The sequence below is a fragment of the Camelus ferus genome, chromosome X, assembly GCF_009834535.1.
Source record: "Camelus ferus isolate YT-003-E chromosome X, BCGSAC_Cfer_1.0, whole genome shotgun sequence".
Classification (NCBI taxonomy): Eukaryota; Metazoa; Chordata; class Mammalia; order Artiodactyla; family Camelidae; genus Camelus; species Camelus ferus.
In genome coordinates this window covers 19,123,324-19,140,558 of record NC_045732.1, presented here as the reverse complement: position 1 = coordinate 19,140,558, position 17,235 = coordinate 19,123,324, and the positions used below count along the sequence as shown (strand labels likewise).

Here is a 17,235-nt window from a genome sequence, read left to right as displayed (position 1 = left end):
GCCCATCCAGCAGCCACCCCCCTCCTTCCTTGTTAACAGGGCCCCAATTTTGTGTCAAGTATTTGACAGGTGATGTCTCAGAAGGTGGCTCCATCCCTCAGGGCTACAATAGTTCTGGATTTAAAACTCTGATAGCTCTGAGGCTATCCTGTTCGTCTTTCTTATCTTTGCGAGTGATCAGTCTAAAACAGGCATGTGACTCAGTTCTAGCCAATTCAAATTAAGGAAAGTCTACTAGGGGGCTTCTGGGAAAGATTTCCCTGCCTGGAATGGGTTGGCAGAGAGAGAATGAGGGAGATAGAGGGAGAGAATAAATAGAGAAGCTTGAGAAGCTCAAGAAGAAAGTCCTGCCCCTCCCTGGTTGGGATGTTGTCTTTAAATGTGTGATGCTTGGCACTGTGGCAGCCATCTTGCAACCACGAGAGGAGGAAACACCACATTCTGAAGATGATGGAGAAGGAAGTTGGGAAGGGCATGGAGCCTTCATGACATTATGGAGGCACTGAACCAACCCTGCAACCTCCCAGCCCCAGACTTCTTATTAAATGAGATGATGAATGTCTTTATGGTGTAAGCCACTGATAGCTGGGTAGTCTATGATGTACAGCTGAAAGTGTCCTGAGAGCTGACTGAAGAATCTTTCCACTTGTACCATCCTGCCTTTTAGAGTTCTGGGAGCTGATACGTCTTTGGAGTGCACCTGTAGGCAGTGGCAGCCCCTCCTTGGACAGAAAACATGACAGGTGGGGTTTGAGGGCCTTTTACCCTCCCATCTCCTTTCTCCTTTAGCTCCCCATCACACCATCTAACTCAGAGGCTGAGAATTCCACAAGTTACTGCTTTCACTGAGGATAAACGTGACTTATGAAATGCAAACACCCTGAAAAGGTTAGGAATGACCAGGGACCCTCAAGTCTTTCCTCTACACTTCAGCAGCGTGAGTCTCTCAGAGGAAACAGGAGATGGGTGGAGTGAGGACAGCAGGGGAGAGGAGGCATTGGGGGGCTGTTTTAAAATAGGAATTCACTGAATGTTCACTAGGTTCCAGGACTTTGACTAATTTTTTTTAATTTTAATTTTTATTTAAAAAATCTTTATATATATATATATTTTTATTGAAGTATAGTCAGTTTACAATGTGTCAATTTCTGGTGCACAGCACAATGCTTCAGTCATACATGAATATAGATGTATTTGTTTTCATATTCTTTTTCACCACATTACTACAAGATATTGAATATAGTTCCCTGTGCTATACAGTATAAACTTAATAGGATTTTTTTGTGAGAATCCCCCAGTATTTTGAAGCGAGAGGCACTCTGCCAGAGTTCAGTAGGTGTTCTGTGCGATTCAGTGGGTTTGTAGATGTAATTCTTGGTGTATTTGTGGGAGAGGGCAAACTGTGAGTCTCTCTACTCTGCTGTCTTGGCACCTCCCCTTTAATTTTTTTTTTAAATCAAACATTTACTTAGCACTTACTGTGGTACCAAGTGATATCCAAGCACTTTAAGAATGAATACATTTAATTCTTGCAACAATCATATGAGATGGAGGTGCTGTGTTAAGCCCCAGTTCACATGCAGGTTGGCCCGGACAGGTCATTCTCCTCATTCTCTTCCTCATTCTCGAGCGAGGCAGCTCTTGGGGCCTCAGGCCAAGTGACATGGTGTCCTGCTGCCTCCCTGGCTCTGTCCCTCAGCTGCTGCCCATGCCTGCTCCCATCCCAGATGCTCTCTCCTCCCAGGGCACCAAGTAAGGGAGGAGGCTCCAGGTCTCTCTTGTCACACCAGGCCCTTGATGACAAGATCCCAGAGGAAGGAGGAATTCAGGTTGAAGATGAAGATAGGGCTTTGAAACTCTTTGCTGCTCCTCCCCAAAGTGCCATTCCCTACCTCTGTCTGCCCTGTTTTGTCCACAGCAGAGAGCCCGGCTCAGGGCAGAGCAGACGGCCTGTCTAGAGTATAACACCTGAATTGGGCTTAACTCAAGCTTTGCCAGATTGCAATCCTGATGGACCTTTTTTAAAACAATTTTTTAATTTCCATTGTCTAATTGTAATGGTCCTTCAGAACCTTACAAGAAGAGTCCTATTATCCCCACTTGACCAGTGAGGAAACAGCTCAGAGAGGACTTGCTGTCCTACTCGCTGAATCCACAGCCCACAGCCCACATTCAGAAGCACCTGGGCTGCCTCCCCTGGGGAGTGGGAGTCTGCAGACTGAGGTGGGGGGCACCATAGGGTAAGGTGACTAAGCCTCTGCCACGTGCCTGTGGCTCACATACATTATCCTATCATTATATGTACATCATTTTGATGATAATTACACACATTATCCTGTTAGTCTCTGGAACTGCCCAGTGAGGATGCTTTATATAATCAACTTACCATCTCGTAGAGGAGGAAATTGAGGCATTGAGAGACTCTGTACAGTCCAAGGGTGCAGGGGCCCAGGAGGTGGTCAAAGTGAGGTACGACACCGTAAGCCAACTGCTGCCTCCGTTCCAGGTTTGCCGAAGGCTCACCATCTGGGCAAGGTCTCTAGGGTGGCGGGTTCCACGTTAAACCAGATACTCTAGTTAAGAGCTTTGGTTTCCAAAGCACTAACCACATTTCTTGATTTGAAATGGACCTTTAGAGAACGTGGAGCAGAACTTGGCCTCCCAGCTTTAGATGGGGAACTAAGGGCCGGCTGAGGACCAAGCCCAGAGCACTGGTAGTTTAGCCCTGAGCTCCGCGCTCACCTCTTTATCGGCAAGTCTGGTTCTTAAGTTGGGTGGAGGGCATCCTGCTGCGTGTTTGCAGACATGATTTGGATCATCATAGGCTACATTAGGCCTTTTAATTCTTGTATGGGAAACTGAGAATTCCTGTCCTCTGTAATATTTCTTTCCATATCTAGTATCCAAATGTTGTGTTATCCAAGAAAATGAGTTTCTCTTCTGAGGTAAATTTGTAAAGGAAATGCAACACTCTCTGCCCAAATCTAGGTAAACATGGAATCTCAGAACATAGGCTTCAGTCTTGCTCTAATGCAGGAGAATTTATGAAACTCACAAGTCTCTTGAGCCTCAGTTTCCCTGTTTGTAAAATCCTGGTGCTAACTGTGGTCATCTAACTAAGCAAAAGTCTAATGATGAAATGTTCTTCACCAATGTCTGAGGGATGTGTTACTAGACCCGATGTTCAGTTTAAATCTCTGCTGCCTTCCTCTGTCTTTCCAATGTACCTGAGGCTTGCCCAGACACAAGACCCGCAGAACACAGTCACCTATTCCAGAGACGACTCAGAGCCCATCCTGTTGACCTCAGCTGTTCCCACCCATTTCCACTCTCCCCTATCGAGGCACACACACCCTTGGAATGTTCCCCTGACCACTGCCTCCAAGCAGGGAGCAGCTCCCTTCCTCCCCAGGGTGACTCACGACATTTCTTGCTGGCTTGCTTTCTCCATTGTGCCTTTTTTAGGTTCAGAAAAAGAAATGTGTCAAATTTAAAACTCAGAATAGCACATCTATTTAAAGTGCAGAGGAAGCAGCCTTTGAAAGGCTTGCAGAATGTGAAGCCTTTCAAGCCTGGAAGGCCTAAGCCCCCTAGTCTTCCTCCTGCTTTCTAAGGCCCCACTGGGAAAGGCAGGTGCACACTTGTAGATAGCAGAGAAGAGGTCTGATGTCCCCTGGGTTGGGGACAGGAGAAATCTCTCCAAGGGCAGGGAGAGTAGGAGACAACAGCCTTAGGGTGAGCCTGGGGGCAATATCCAGCTACTGTTTCCTTTGCAGCCCCTCGCTCTGAGCAGGAATTGTAGCCCCGTTGTTGCTGGAGAATAGGTTCTTGTCTCGCACAGGGAAGGATTCAAGAGCAAACCATATTAAAGTGAAAGAAGATTTATTCAGGGAGATACACACTCCATAGACAGAGTGCAGGCCACCTCAGAAAGCTAGAGAGGTGGCCTTAGGAGATATACATGCTAAAGACGGAACCTGGCCGCTTTCACTCATGAGGTGCAGGGCTGGTTAGTTTTTATGAGCTGGGTAATTTCATATGCTAACGAGTGGGAGGATTATTCCAAGTCTGTTGCAGAAGGGGGCAGATTTCCAGGGATTTGGTCCTGCCCACTTTTGGGCCTTTTGTGGTCAGTCTGGGACCTGTCATGGTGGACGTGGATGTGTCACGAGGCTCAAGGTCTACTAGAAGTCAAATCTTCTGCCGTCTTGGTTCTAACCAGTTTATGTTCTGTCTTCAATGGCTGCGTCATTCTTTTAATGGTTGTGCCCTGCCCCCTTCCCTCTTGTCTCACCCCAGGCCTCTCTGCAGTTTGCCTTAATCTTGCCCAGGCTCTTGTCATCCTGACACATTATGTATCAAATAGATCATTTGTTTATTGTCTGGGCCAGGAGAGGGAGGGAGGAGTCGGGGGTTGGTTTCTCAGCCCCCTTGGGGGAGCTGCAGAGAGACAGGGAGATGGGCTTGGCCCTGCGCACACACACGCACGCACACACAGTGTTTAGACGTCTGTAGGCCACTGTCTAATACTGATGGATATTCTCGAGAAGCTCTTGCTCTGTCATCCAGAACATTTTACAGGTGGGTGTTTCACTCACCCTTGACCTGCTCTGGGCAGTGTGGTGGGGAGCATCACACCAGGGTAGGGCTTGCTCGAGTCAGCATGCTCCCACGTAAATCCTTCGGAGCAGCATGGGTGGAGCCCTCTTCCCCCTGAGCCATTGTCGTTGAGGAACCATGGTGGTCCTGGTGCTGGGGGAGGCGCGCTTACTCTGCAGAGCCTCCCCAAGCCGCATGCTCAGAGCGAACCCTTCTCAGCTCTGGGCTCTGATTTGACTCCTCTCTCCCAAAGACTTGCTTATTTTGTTTCTTGCCCTACTGGGCGTGGGCTGCTGCACCCCAGCCTGCCGAGCACAGGCCCAGCCACCCGCAGTCTCACTCGGGGCCTGGGGACAGAAACCCATGGGGGGTGGGGGTGTGTGTGATCACCTGAGCACAAGGTGGCTTGCTGCTCTGGGGGATGAAGAGCCCAGAGACTTTTTGGGAGACTCGGGCTGCAAGGTCAGCTCAGGCCCCAGTGCTCTGCACCCCCTGGCCGCTGAGCTGGGTTTCATCTCCAGGCACAGAGAGCTGCCTCTGCCGCCTCGGCACCTGATGGACTGTTTTCGCTCCAGATGGAGCTCTGTGGTTAATGAGGGAGAGAGCACTGTGGCAGGAGCTGCCGCAGAGGGAGAGAGGGAGGGAGGGAGGGGAGCGCCAGAGGCCGATGCGCCTCCGCTGCTGGGCTCCCTTGAGCCCAGGAGAGAGTGGCTCAGATGCCTGCGAGAACTTGGGAACAGGCCTTGGTGACAGCTGGGGGAATTTATTCACACTGTCAGGAGAGAGGCTTACACCTCGAATCAGTTCCAACTCTTTATTTTTAAATCCACCAGCTGGCTAAAGACTTAGAAGGAAAGATGTGACAATCATTTGCATCTTCAACCCAGGCAGGCTGTCACTCAGGGTCCAGGAAAAGGCTACCAGGGCTGGGCTGGTGAGCCAGGAGCTTTGCGACAGCTCCTTGGAAGCTGAGCGGCAGGAGGTGGTGCTGGGCAGGCAGGCCAGGCAGCAGCGGCACCCCAGCCAGCACAATTTAGGAACATTTCTACCCAAAGAGAGAAGCTGCGATTGGCCCAGCTTGAGCCCAGAGGGGGCACTGGGAGGCCCTCCGCATGCCTGGGGGCACCCTGTGTGCCCTCGACTCCCGCTGCACAAGCCTCCCCAGAGGTCAGACCCTGGGGGATCACATGTCCTCTGGACAAAGGAACACAAGCCAAGGGTTCTGGCTGTGGTGGGTATTTAGTTTTGGATGCTCAGCATGTGAACCCCCTTCCTGGGTCTGGGGGTTCCCCAAATTATAAAGCTGGCCCCACCTCCCCTTGAGAAGGGGGAACTCAGACACTGGCTTTTCCAAACTCCCTTTCAGCTGGCAAGCCCTCAGCTGATGCCACACACCTGGCGGAGTCTGACTTGACAGCTAGAGGCTGTGTGAAATCTACTCTGGTGACAAGTGGCAGCCTCTATATTTAGTGCCTGAAAAAGCAGAGGCGAGGCTCCTAGTGACAGTGGTTGGCGTTGGGGGCATCTGTGGTGTGAGCCTGGGAGCGACCATGAGGCCTTGTTCTTGGTCAGGGAGTCGCCAAGCTTGATGATCATGTAACTTATCCAATATCCTTTAGGAAACACATTTCCTAACCAGCTAGATTTGCTGTAAGTTGCAACTAAAAACTGTGACATGGTAGCGAAAGGTGACACAGGCCATGAGAGAATAGAGCCAGTGACTGTGAATTCTCCTTGGACAGGCTAACCTGGGTTTGCATCTGGAAAGGTCTTTCAAACAGGAAAAATGAAAGGTGCAACCATTGCCCTGGGCCTGGTTCAGATACAGCTTGGTCCTACTTGGACAACTCAAAGCCGTGCCCTTGGCAAAACCTGGGTCCTCAGCCCACCAGCTGGAGGCAGAAGTGGCTGGCAGCCGCTGCACTGAGAGGGGCCAGAGCCACTCAGGATCTAGGTTTGAGGCGTGGCTGTCCTGAAGGACCAGTGCTAGGAACGCTTCCATGGAAGGCAGGGACAACGTGCCTCCTTAGAGGTCTTAAAAACAAGACAGGCGTTTTTTCATCCCCGCCACACTAGTCCATATTCTGTAAGCCGAGCCATTAATAGGCCCAGTTAGTGCTTTCTCGAGTAAATTGATTTTTCAGAATACTTGACATATTGCAACAAGGCAGAGGGATGAATCATGTGACTTGAGAGTTCATTGGTTCCAATGATTCCAGTCCTTCTAAGAAGGCATTTTTGCCAAAATTGCACATATGTTCCTTAAAAACATACATAGTTGTTTTCTGATGGAATTTTTTCCTCTCCCAAACCATCAAACACTCTGTGCATTAGCTTCGCAAACAATCTTTCTTGCAGTTCAGGTCTTGTTCCTCGGAGAACTCTCTTGGTAACTTAAGGACACGGTGTTTCCTAGATGGCTTTGAGGGGGCAAGAGGGATGCTGGGCTCTAAGAAGGCAGCACTGTGGCTTTGCTTTCCCCTCACAAGCAGAGCTATCCGTGGCCAAGTCCGGGAGAACAGAAGGCATTCTGGGAACACACAAAGTGCAGAGCTGTACGGAACAGATGGCAGGGACTTCAAAAGATTAAGAGTCACCTTGAAAGATAATGGCGCCAAGGGAGGGGGTAGGAGGCTTCTGTACCCTGTGACAACAAGGAAGCAGGGAAGACAAAAGCGATTTGCCAGACTTGTGTGCAAGTCAATAGAACTGAGAGGTGTTCCGCTGGAATTTACATCAAGAGAGGCCGAGCCTCCTGTCGAAATGGCATCAGTCAACTGGCATCAATCAACTGACAAACTGTTTCTCTTGCGTCCCAATCTTCTGGTCTTTTTTCTTTCTTTTTTCACTCGAGGAGCACTTATAACCTCTTTTTTCCAGGCAGTTATTGTGTAGCGAACGCTCTGTTTGTTCACTGTGCCTCAGAAGAGCTACAGAAGCTCTAACTGACCTCCAGCCAGACGTCCACTGGGGACACACCGGCATGACCGCAGAGCCTCCCCCAGCCTGGCCTGTGTTGCCATCAGGCAGATCTGGTGTCCTGTGACCTGGAAGCCCCGGGCCCCACCTCCAGAGGCAGGGAAGCTGGGGGAGTTCCTGTGCCTTGCTTGCACTTAGTTCAGCGCGAGTTTGTGGGACTCTTGCACATTTGACAGATGGGCAAACTGAGGCCCACAGAGGCTAAATAACAGCCCGGGTCATGGAGCTGCTGGTGTTGGTGCCAGGAGGGGAGGCTAGTCCTTCTGACTATCTGATGGAACCTTTGTCCTTGCTGCTGGGGCCCCCTGGGTCAGAGCCAGGGCGAGCGGTGGGTGGGCGGCAGCTGCTTTTCAACTGAGGACGTGACAAGAAATGTCTGTTCCTGGCTCTGAGACAGGACGCCCCATCCCCAGTGCCAGCGAAGGTCACAACTGGCCTCTCTGCTCTGGGGAGGGAGAGAGGAAAGAGCACCCCGCCCCTACTGCCGCCCTGATCCGAGGCACCAGGGGCTCCTGGTGGGGAAACCCGGCCAACCAGGATGCTGGTGGGCAGGACAGGCCTCCCCTCCCCCTCGTACATCTGTTCCTCCCCTCCGCGTGGGCCTCAGCTGCTCAGGAAAGGGATCAAGCCTCAGAAGCCTGCTCTTCTTTAAAGCTGACAGCTTGATGCCTGTGGAAATGCGATACTATTTCAGGATTTCATTTGAAAGAGGTTTCAAAAGAGTGGATCGAAGGCTCGGCTGAATTGCTTATTATGGCTCTTCTCCTGGCTGCGTCTCGGTTGGTGAGCCCAAACACGGCATCTGTGGCTTTGCACGTCAGCCACAGGCAGGTGATTGTTCTAAATTAGCACCTGGCTCATTCTGGAGGGCTGTAACTCTTCCCGAGCCTTCGCCCAGAAGCACCTGGGCCTTTCACAGCTTGTACCTTTCTTGTATTATCTGTGTTTGAAATGATCCACCAGAGTGTCTGTCGGGTGAATGACACAAGTCTTGTTTATGTCAGGCATGTCTTAAAGACACCAAAACTAAAGGCTATGACCCCCCTGGACCCTCCAAGGCAAATAGGAGCCAAGAAGCTTCCCAGGGAAGATGGGGCAGGGACGGGGTGTTCCAGGCACTGCAGGAGCTCCAGGGTGCAGGCAGGAGCTGCTGGCCAGGCCACCCACACTGTCTCTGGGATCGGCCCCCAGTGCCAGTGCTCTGGGCTGGCGCTGCCTTCCAGTCCAGCACCTCATCTGACTCTGTCACACTGTCCCCACCACACTAAAACCTGGTCCTCTGTTCCCATCAGCCTTCCTCTGTGGGATGAGGTCCTTGAGTGCTGAGTCGCATCTCACTTATCACTGCATTCGCACACCTGGCACAGGGCATCCCACCTCTGCTGATGAATGGAGGGAGGAATAATCTGGTAATCTGGGGAGGGAGGTGTCATAGGCTGACATTAATAGGAATAGGGGGATGCAGGAGTCCACTGGAACAGAAACTGGGAGAGAGTTCACGGACTTTTTCTTTATGTAACTACTCTGTACCTCAGCAAGGAAAATGTTGTGGTTTCAGAGAGATAGGAAACCAAGGCGTTGAAGTCCTGTGTAAATGGTGCCTGTGCACTACCCATGGGTAAGGGTGCTGAGGCCTGTGTTCCAGACTCTCTCCCAGGGGCAACTGTGAAGTATGTGGCTTGAAGAGAGGCTCTTTAGCAGGAAACATCAGGAACGGGAGGCTTCCCTCCTGCCTTTCCTTTGCTTTAATTCTGGTTCCTATTGCATCGAAACTCGAGGGGCCCTGGGCCCCTTACTGTCCCCTCAGAGCAGCTAGAGCATCGGCTTTCTCCACCGTCATGCAAACTTCCGAGCAAAGATCCAAAGGCCAAGTTTCCATTTCAGAGGCAGAGCCATCACAAATTTAAGCCATGACTCTCAACCAGCTAGAGCTCACCATAAGGCCACCTGGCGACTGTCCTTTTAAAGTCCATTAGTCACAGAAAGGGTTTTCCCTCTTGGGTATGGTCCTCCTCCCGCCCCAACACCTGGAGAGAAGCTCCATCCACCAGGACGTGGGCAGAGATGGCCAAGGTCCTGCCCTGTCAGGGCTCATCCTTGCTCCTCTATAATCAAAGCCTCCAACCACAACTACCTGAGAGTGTCCCCAGGGCCAAAGTGCTTCTGTGAGGAGGGCTCGAGGCCCCAGCTTGGCTCTGTCATAGAGGGGAGCACTGTTTCTGCACGTCTGGTGCTGCAGACGCGTGTGGCTCTCCCAGAACACAGGGAAAGTGCCGCTCCCTGCCGGCCGTCACTCCATGTCGGCGTGGCAGGTCACAGGGGGACTCGGCCTGCACCAGCCCCCAAACAACAGTTGGCCCAGCTAGCAGAGTCGGTTCCTCCCCAGCCTTTTTTTGGAGGGTTAGATTCTGGAAGACGTGGGATTTTTCATAAAGCAGGAGAAACCCCTAATTCATGGGTGGCCAAGATAAAACCCTTAAAGACTATAAGGCAAAGTTAACTGGGAGCAATTTTCTAAATCTTGGTGAAAGAGAATTATGCCACATGAAGGGAGCAATGCCAATAAAACAACAAGAAGCCACGGAAGAAAGCAAGGCACAAGAAAACCAAACTTACACAGAAAGGGTTGTTCTATTTGGTCCACAGACAGACTGCATCCTGTTAAGATGTTCCCTTTGTCAAGGTCCGCCACTGCTGGAAGGATCTTTCCATCTCTAAGATGTGTCACTAGCTCAACGTGTTTTGGTAACTCTGCGGGAGCTGATTGAAGCTGCCTTCTCAGTTCCCTCTGCACTCAAAAGAGACCAATTTCCAATTCCTCCTCAGACTCCAGGAAACCAGATGCTGTAACAAATATTCCAGCAAAATGAATGCAGACAACGATCCCAGGGCGCTCCTCAGGGGAGCACAGGACTCAGCGGCTCTTTCTGTGGCTTGGATGAATACTGCTTTCAGGTCTGTCACTGCCATCTCCTCCCTGCCAGTGTTTCTGATGGGACATGCTTTTGTCACAGCACAGGGGATCTCGCGGAACAGAAGAAAGTTCTCAGGAGGCTGGGGAGCAAATGACAGAGGCAGCGTGCCGGGGCCCTATTGCATCTGGCAGCCTGAATTGGGCAGCAGCTCCTGCAAATGAGAAGCCACTGCCTTCGTTAGGTAGGTCATGGTCCCGTAAGCCCCACTGGGAGCACTGTCGTAAAAGAAGTGGCAAATGCCCGTGGCTTGGTCTTTCTCCAGTGTGTCCATGGCTCCGATCGACATCTGTAGCAGGAAAAGGCAGAGGTGATGGGTGAGCACAGGCCACGCTCCCCGCCCTGTGCTGACCCTGTGTGCCGCATGCCAGGGGAGCAGCGCTCCAGGTCTAATGGCAGGAGGCCCATGGCCCGGGGAGGACAGCTGACCTCTGCTCTGGGCTCCGCGTCCCACCTGCCCTACTTGGCAGCACATCATCAACAAGAGGACGGTTTTTCCTAGCTCGACTTTGGTGCAGGACAAATGATTCATTTATGTCGGGCCAGACACGTAGCAAGACTGGTGTTGGCACTAAAACCTACGCTCAAACGGGCCTGTCTCCCGAGGTCTTTAGATTTCCCAGTGGCTGCTGTGCCGTTTTCTAACCAAATGGTTGACTTTTTTTCACCATCTGTGATGACTTTCTTCATTCGAGAATATTCTTTCCTATTGGACAAAGACTCCCTAGCTTTGACAGAGATAAATGCCAGCCAACCTGGCTACCTTGCCTCTGTGCCCATCTCAGTGGTGGGGGGACAGGGCAGGCTTGGACACACCCACCTGGTCCTGCAGGAACAGCTGGTTGGCCACCTGCACGATCTGGTCCACGTGGATGATGCCCCCGATGCTGTTCATCTCCGTGTCTGAGAGCAGCGTCAGCACCATGATGGCCTCCACCAGCAGCTGCCGGTACTCGGGCTGCGGCACTCGGTTCAGCACCGATTCAACGTGGACAGCAAACTTGATCTCCTGGGGGGTCATCTGCCAAAGGGACCAGCAGGAGAGGAGATCAAGAGTGAGCTGAGGACAGACACAGCCCTGTCACCCCCGCTGCCCACAGCACCCATTGACTCAGCATAAATGCTGCCTCTTTTCTGGCCACTTACTTGATTCCACCTGTAGGAACCCTCTGGGGCAGGAGGCCAAAAGCTGTGCCGCGGAGTCAGCCTGGTGCTGACATGATTCCCTACCCCGCTGGACTGGGACTTTCAGGGGCAGGACCATTTTTTAATCTACCTTTCTTCATTATTCCTTGTGGCATATAGCACGGTGCCTTGGGTAGGGTAAAAACTCAAAATTCAATATTTAAAAGAATGAATGGGGGAGAGAAACCAGGGACGATGACTGCTCTCAGTGGAGTGGGGGTCAGAGGAGGCTGCAGTGGGTCCCATGAGTGTGGCATGCAGCTGGGTCTTTTCTCTTAATACGGTTTTCGGGGGCAAATCGAAAGATCTGGACAGTCCAGATCTTTTCTGAGGGGAAGGAGAAAGAAAATGCTATTTCTGAGGGGAGGAAAAACGTGTGAAAGAAACTTTGCAAAACTTGAGGGTTAAGCATATAGAAAGATCAGACCTACAATGGGCCTATGTTTAACAAGCTTGAAAGAAGTGTGTGTGGTCAGAGTCCAGCAAGGAGAGCACTGGCAGAAACCCACGCTAGGCCGGCAATCAGGTTTTCCCCTCATACCTCTCGTGTCGTCGAGGATGGGAGCACATAACCGTCGATGGACAGACCGTGGCACTGGAGGCAGAACACACAGGTCAGGTACTAGAACGTGATTAAAAGTGCGCACAAACACATGCACACACGTACACTCAAGTTGCTCGGCCCTGGAAGCTGGCGCGAGGACTGGTACACACCAGACTGTTAGTTATTTTTAGAGAGCTTGTTCTCACTGCCCACAGGCTGTGTTTTCGATGGAACAATTCTAGGGAAGCAGCAGGCATCTTTCAGATCTCACACGAACAACGCCCTAGGGAGGCTGGGTCCTCCTCTGTGGAAGCTCTGAGTTTCACTTGGCAACCTGGCCCTGGCGGCTGAGAGGCCCCCTCTGGTGCTAGATAAAGGGAGATGTGCCTGGCTCCTGCTGGCGAAGTGATACTTCTATGCCTTTGCAGGCATCTATTTTTGTGGTTTCTATAATAAGCACCGATCACAAAAGACTCGAGCACATGCACAGACACGCACACGCACACCCGCATATATAAATATCAAGCGCTGGCTCAATACAAAATGCTGCTTTTTCATAATAAGAGTGTCTTGGTATCGAGCCAGTGGCAGCCTGGATGGAAGCGCGTGAGGCCCCAGGAAGAGTAGGGAGATTTTCTAGGAACAGTTTCTTCTGCTCTCACTGGCTGCCTTCTAACTCCTCGGGCCTTGTGACAGCAGTCCACCTGCCTCTATCCCCGGTGGGCTGAGGACGGAGCGCTGTGAATGCTCGTGCCTCCTGACCAGAGACCCCCTGCAGGCTCTGCTCCAGAGTGGGGACCGGAGTTGAGCTGCGAGGACAGGGACCGCTCTGACCTCCCTAGGCCCAGTTCTGTGAGGACGACCTCGGTCCCCACAGAGCAGACGTAACGCAGCCGCCTGGGGCTGTGGCTTTGGGAAGGGGGCTGGAGTCTGGGCTCTCTGAGATGGCTGTTCTTGTCTCTCCTACCGTGAAATGAGCTAACAAAAAGGGTTAAGGAAAAAATTGGCCTTGCCCATGGTTATTGGTTTGCACAGAAGCTTTTAAGGGAGGTAGACTGGTCCCTCTGTGCAAAAGGAAAGACAGGCTGGGGTGGGACCTGGGGAGACATGCATGCTCTGTGGCTGATGGGGGAGAAAGTGGGTGCAGAGCGCAGAGGGCACGGCTCCTGCGGGCTGTTCTGGGCTGTGCATGTTATGGCGTTTATCTGGAGCCTTCCCTGCCTTCCCTGGTTCTTGCCTATGTTCTGACTTTTCTACGTTCCTGAAATATGTCAAAGGTGGTGCCACACAACCTTATCTAACTTGTAGTGGTTTTAGCCAGCGTTTCTCAAGCAGAGGCGATTTGCCGCCCAGGGAACATGTGGCAATGTCTGGGGACATTTTGGTTAACACATGGAGGGAGGGGCACTACCAGCATCTGGTGGGTGGAGGCCGGGGATGTCGCTTAACATCCCACAATGCACAGGACCGCCCCCAAGAAAGGATTACCCAGCCCCAGATGTCAGCGGGGCCGAGGGGGCTCTAGGCCATGAGCTACCTAAGGTCGGGGGCTGAGCATTCACCTGTCCTGTAGCCACCTGCTATCTGTAGGTGCCACCACACCACACAAGGAGTACAGGGACAGTGCATTTCCTGAGGGGCACCTGTGTAATGCGGCACAGCGGTTAAGCTCACCTTCTGAAGGATCTTCCACACCTTCTGGTAGAATCCCACAGGGACCCTGTTGATGGCACCGTCCAGCCTTCTCCTGCGCAGCCACTGGCCCTGCCGCTCCCCCCAGCCAATGTGGTGCCCGCCTGAGTCTGACGATGATGTGCCGGTGGGCGAGGACGGGGTGCTGGACCTCTGCAAGACAGGCAGGGCGTGGCCTTCAGAAACCTAACCGGCACCCCAGGGGAGGGCTGGTTACCAAGAGGGCAGCTCTGGGAACTAGTCAAAAACATCAGACCACCTCTTGCCCAGAGGAATGTGGTTCCTTGTTTCACCCTTGGCCAGTTCTTGAAGCTGGATTAGCTCTGTCATGCACCGGTTTGGCTACTAAACACCTTCCGTGCTCTCTTCCCAGCCCCCAAGAGGTAGCACAGCATTAAAGCCCCTGACCTGATGGAGAGGCTAAGCAGGTCAGAGTATGGGCTCTAGGGGGCTGTGAACCCCAACTCAACGCCAGCTGCTTCAGGTTCTAACTCAGCCTCCTCTGAGCAGTGGGACCCAGGCGGGCGCCTGCATGTGTCTGAGACACACGGAATGCCAGGAGCACGCCTGGCAGGTGTGGTCAGCTGGCACTGCTGCCGGAGGGCTCGCGGGGAGACCCCGGGCCCGCGGAGCCGGCACCTCCCTCAGGCCCTGCAGCCCAGGGAGACAGATGCCAAAGTGACTTGACTCCTGTGGTGCCATGGAGAGTGGTGGTCCCTTCCCCATGGAGCAGCGGCCACAGAGAATGCAACACATAATACAGGGGGAGGGCTCTAGAGCCCAAGAGTAGAGGCTGGAATCCACACGTGTAACAGGGCCCTCAGAGGTGATCGTATTTCCACCTTCCTTTTCAATCGCTGTCTACTTGGCCTGTTCTCAGCACAGCACCTTACCCTAATTTGGGGCGATGGCTGCTTCCGCTGAAGCCTTTGCTGAAGCAGAGGGAGAGGGCGTCCCCTCCTCTCCACCTACTCCCCGAGGCTGCACTTATTCTGGCCTCTGCGAGGGAAGCACTGGGGCCAGGCCAGCAGTTTGGCTTCTGCCTCGGGAACCACAGGTCTGCCCACAACCGGGGAGGCAGCTCTGAGGGGCTCCCAGTGGGGGCCTGAGACCAGGTGGGAAAGTCGGGCTCCCTTGGCGGGGTGGGGGAGGGGGGTGAGGCCGCGCCCAACCCTCCCTGTGGCCAAGCTCACGGCTGCTTTCTTTCCCTTGATAGATTCTCAGCCTTTGGCCTTCGGGTCAGGGAAGGAATAACCTTCATCCTTACACATGATCTTTCTTCTGGACTATCTGGCACTTTGCTTTCTCAGTGTGCCACAGCCAATTTAAAGGTTTAAAAATGAAATCCAAATGTTCGGCAGGCTAGTAGGGCAAGAGGCAGGAGTCTTCCAGAAGCACGCGATTTGACTTCATAGGCTCTTATTTTGAAAAGGCTGTGAGGCTGGGTTATTCCACTGGGCTCATTACTGCCATTTAAATACGGCAACAATTAGATACAAATAAAAGTAATTACAGCTGCACTCATCAATGACTCAGCTGGTTTTCTCCTAGTTTCGGGAGGAAGATTCAGACTCGCCTCTGCAATTAGAACATTTCCTAGTCCTCCATCTCCTCTGGGGCCTCAAGCCGAGCTTACGAGGTGCTCATCAGCACCTGCAGGCACTGGGCCACCCCTGTGGCTTGAGAGAGAGGCACAGAACAAATGCCTTGGAGGTTCCAAAAGCTCCTGGGAATTGGTGAGGTGTGTGTTCCTCACCCACACCCCAGCGAGGGGCACAAGCAGAAAACTCGGTGGAAAATCCAAGCTTGCTTCTACAAGTTCTCAGCTTGCTTTCTAGACTCTCCTCACGATGACAGTCAAGTGAAAACACTTAAACCTGGTCACGTCTTCGGGAGTTAGGGGTGTGGGAGCACGAGAGGGGCAACTGGGGATTCAGACCCCACAAAGGAGGAGGAGGAGGCGGGACGCGTGGTTTACCGCAGACTTGGAGAAGTGCGCGCTGCCGGACGCGGCCTGGCTCACGGAAAAGAGCTACAACACAAAGAGAGTCCACTCAGTCATGTGCAGTGACACCAAAGGACGCAGGCAGAGAGAAGGAACATAGAACGGCCTCGGAAACAGCGACAGGAGGAAGGTGCGGAGGACGCGGGCATCCAGGAGTTCTCACTCTGCCCGGAGCTCTGGGCTCCGCACAACGGAGGAGCTGGGGAATGCTTTCTCTGCGGGTGAAGTGTTCCCACGTCTACTCGGATGTGGAGGGTGCCTCATCGAGTTAGGATGCAGCTTATATTCCAAAGTCACAGCCATGAAATACTCATCTCTTATGTTAAGAGTGGTGAAAATCTAGAGATCAACCAGATACCCATAACCAGCATTTAGCATCTGGTACCTGCTGGCATTCAACAGATACTTGTTAAATGAACGAGTAAGAGCAGGCTGATAAGCTTTGGCCAAACAAGTATTTTCCTCACCTAAAAATCTAGACTGAATTCTTTACCTGCATAGGGAGAGTGCCTGAGCACATACACACATGCACCCACGCTGTTCTTGCAAAAGCGATTAGAAATTTAAAATGCCACAGCATCTATTAAATTTTGAACAGAGAATAACATATTTCCTTGATGTAAAAGACCAAATACAAAGCTTGTACTGGCTAACTGGATCTAAACCCATCAAAGAAAAAGGCTGGTCATTTTGTCCCCATAATATGCAAGGATGGCATTAAATGGAAACAGAAGGAACCACCCATATTCAGCCACAGTCAGCTGCCATTGAGATGTAGGTAGCCAGAGGGACGATGCCACCGAGTGGCTGGTAAAGGAAGATGTCTGGAAAGTCTGTTCCTTACTTGGAAAGAGCATAAATTAGAATGAGAGAGCATGGATGTTTTTTCCCAGGGACAACATAGAGAATCCACACGTCAGTATACAATTCCTCTGCGCTCTCTGGTGTCACAGAGACATTAAATCACTAGGAATGTGACTCCAATTTTCTGAAGGGAGGAGAAGGAAGTATGTCCCAAGAGTGATATAAAAGTACAGTATCCTAACATTTTTTTTCCTTATAGGGTTAAATTCCCCCAGGCAATCTGGGGTCAGGAAATATCAGTATTCCACTGATATAATCGATGACCACATTTTACTTGGCCCTACTTATTTCCCTCCTTTTAGAACAGAAACTCCTGCCAAGGCAGAGCCTGGGACCATCTCTTTCACATAGTCTCCTACCAAACCCAAGAGTTTGACAAATGGAAAAAGGTACGG

General features: G+C 51.9%; 1 protein-coding gene across 5 annotated transcripts in view; it reads right to left on the bottom strand.

Annotated features, from left to right (window-relative positions):
* Positions 1-1,199: 1,199 nt before the first annotated feature.
* Positions 1,200-17,235, bottom strand: part of PHKA2 (phosphorylase kinase regulatory subunit alpha 2) — a 76,998-nt gene continuing 60,962 nt past the window's right edge. For 2 of the 5 annotated variants that reach the window (XM_032475719.1, XM_032475720.1), the window contains 4 exons: positions 13,954-14,124; positions 12,277-12,330; positions 11,371-11,571; positions 10,191-10,839 (listed from right to left, as the gene is read on the bottom strand). In XM_032475719.1, coding sequence (XP_032331610.1) covers positions 10,669-10,839; positions 11,371-11,571; positions 12,277-12,330; positions 13,954-14,124 — 597 coding nt within the window. In that variant the 3' untranslated portion in view covers positions 10,191-10,668. The other 3 variants (XR_004318222.1, XM_006190088.3, XM_032475721.1) reach the window with 3 other exon arrangements.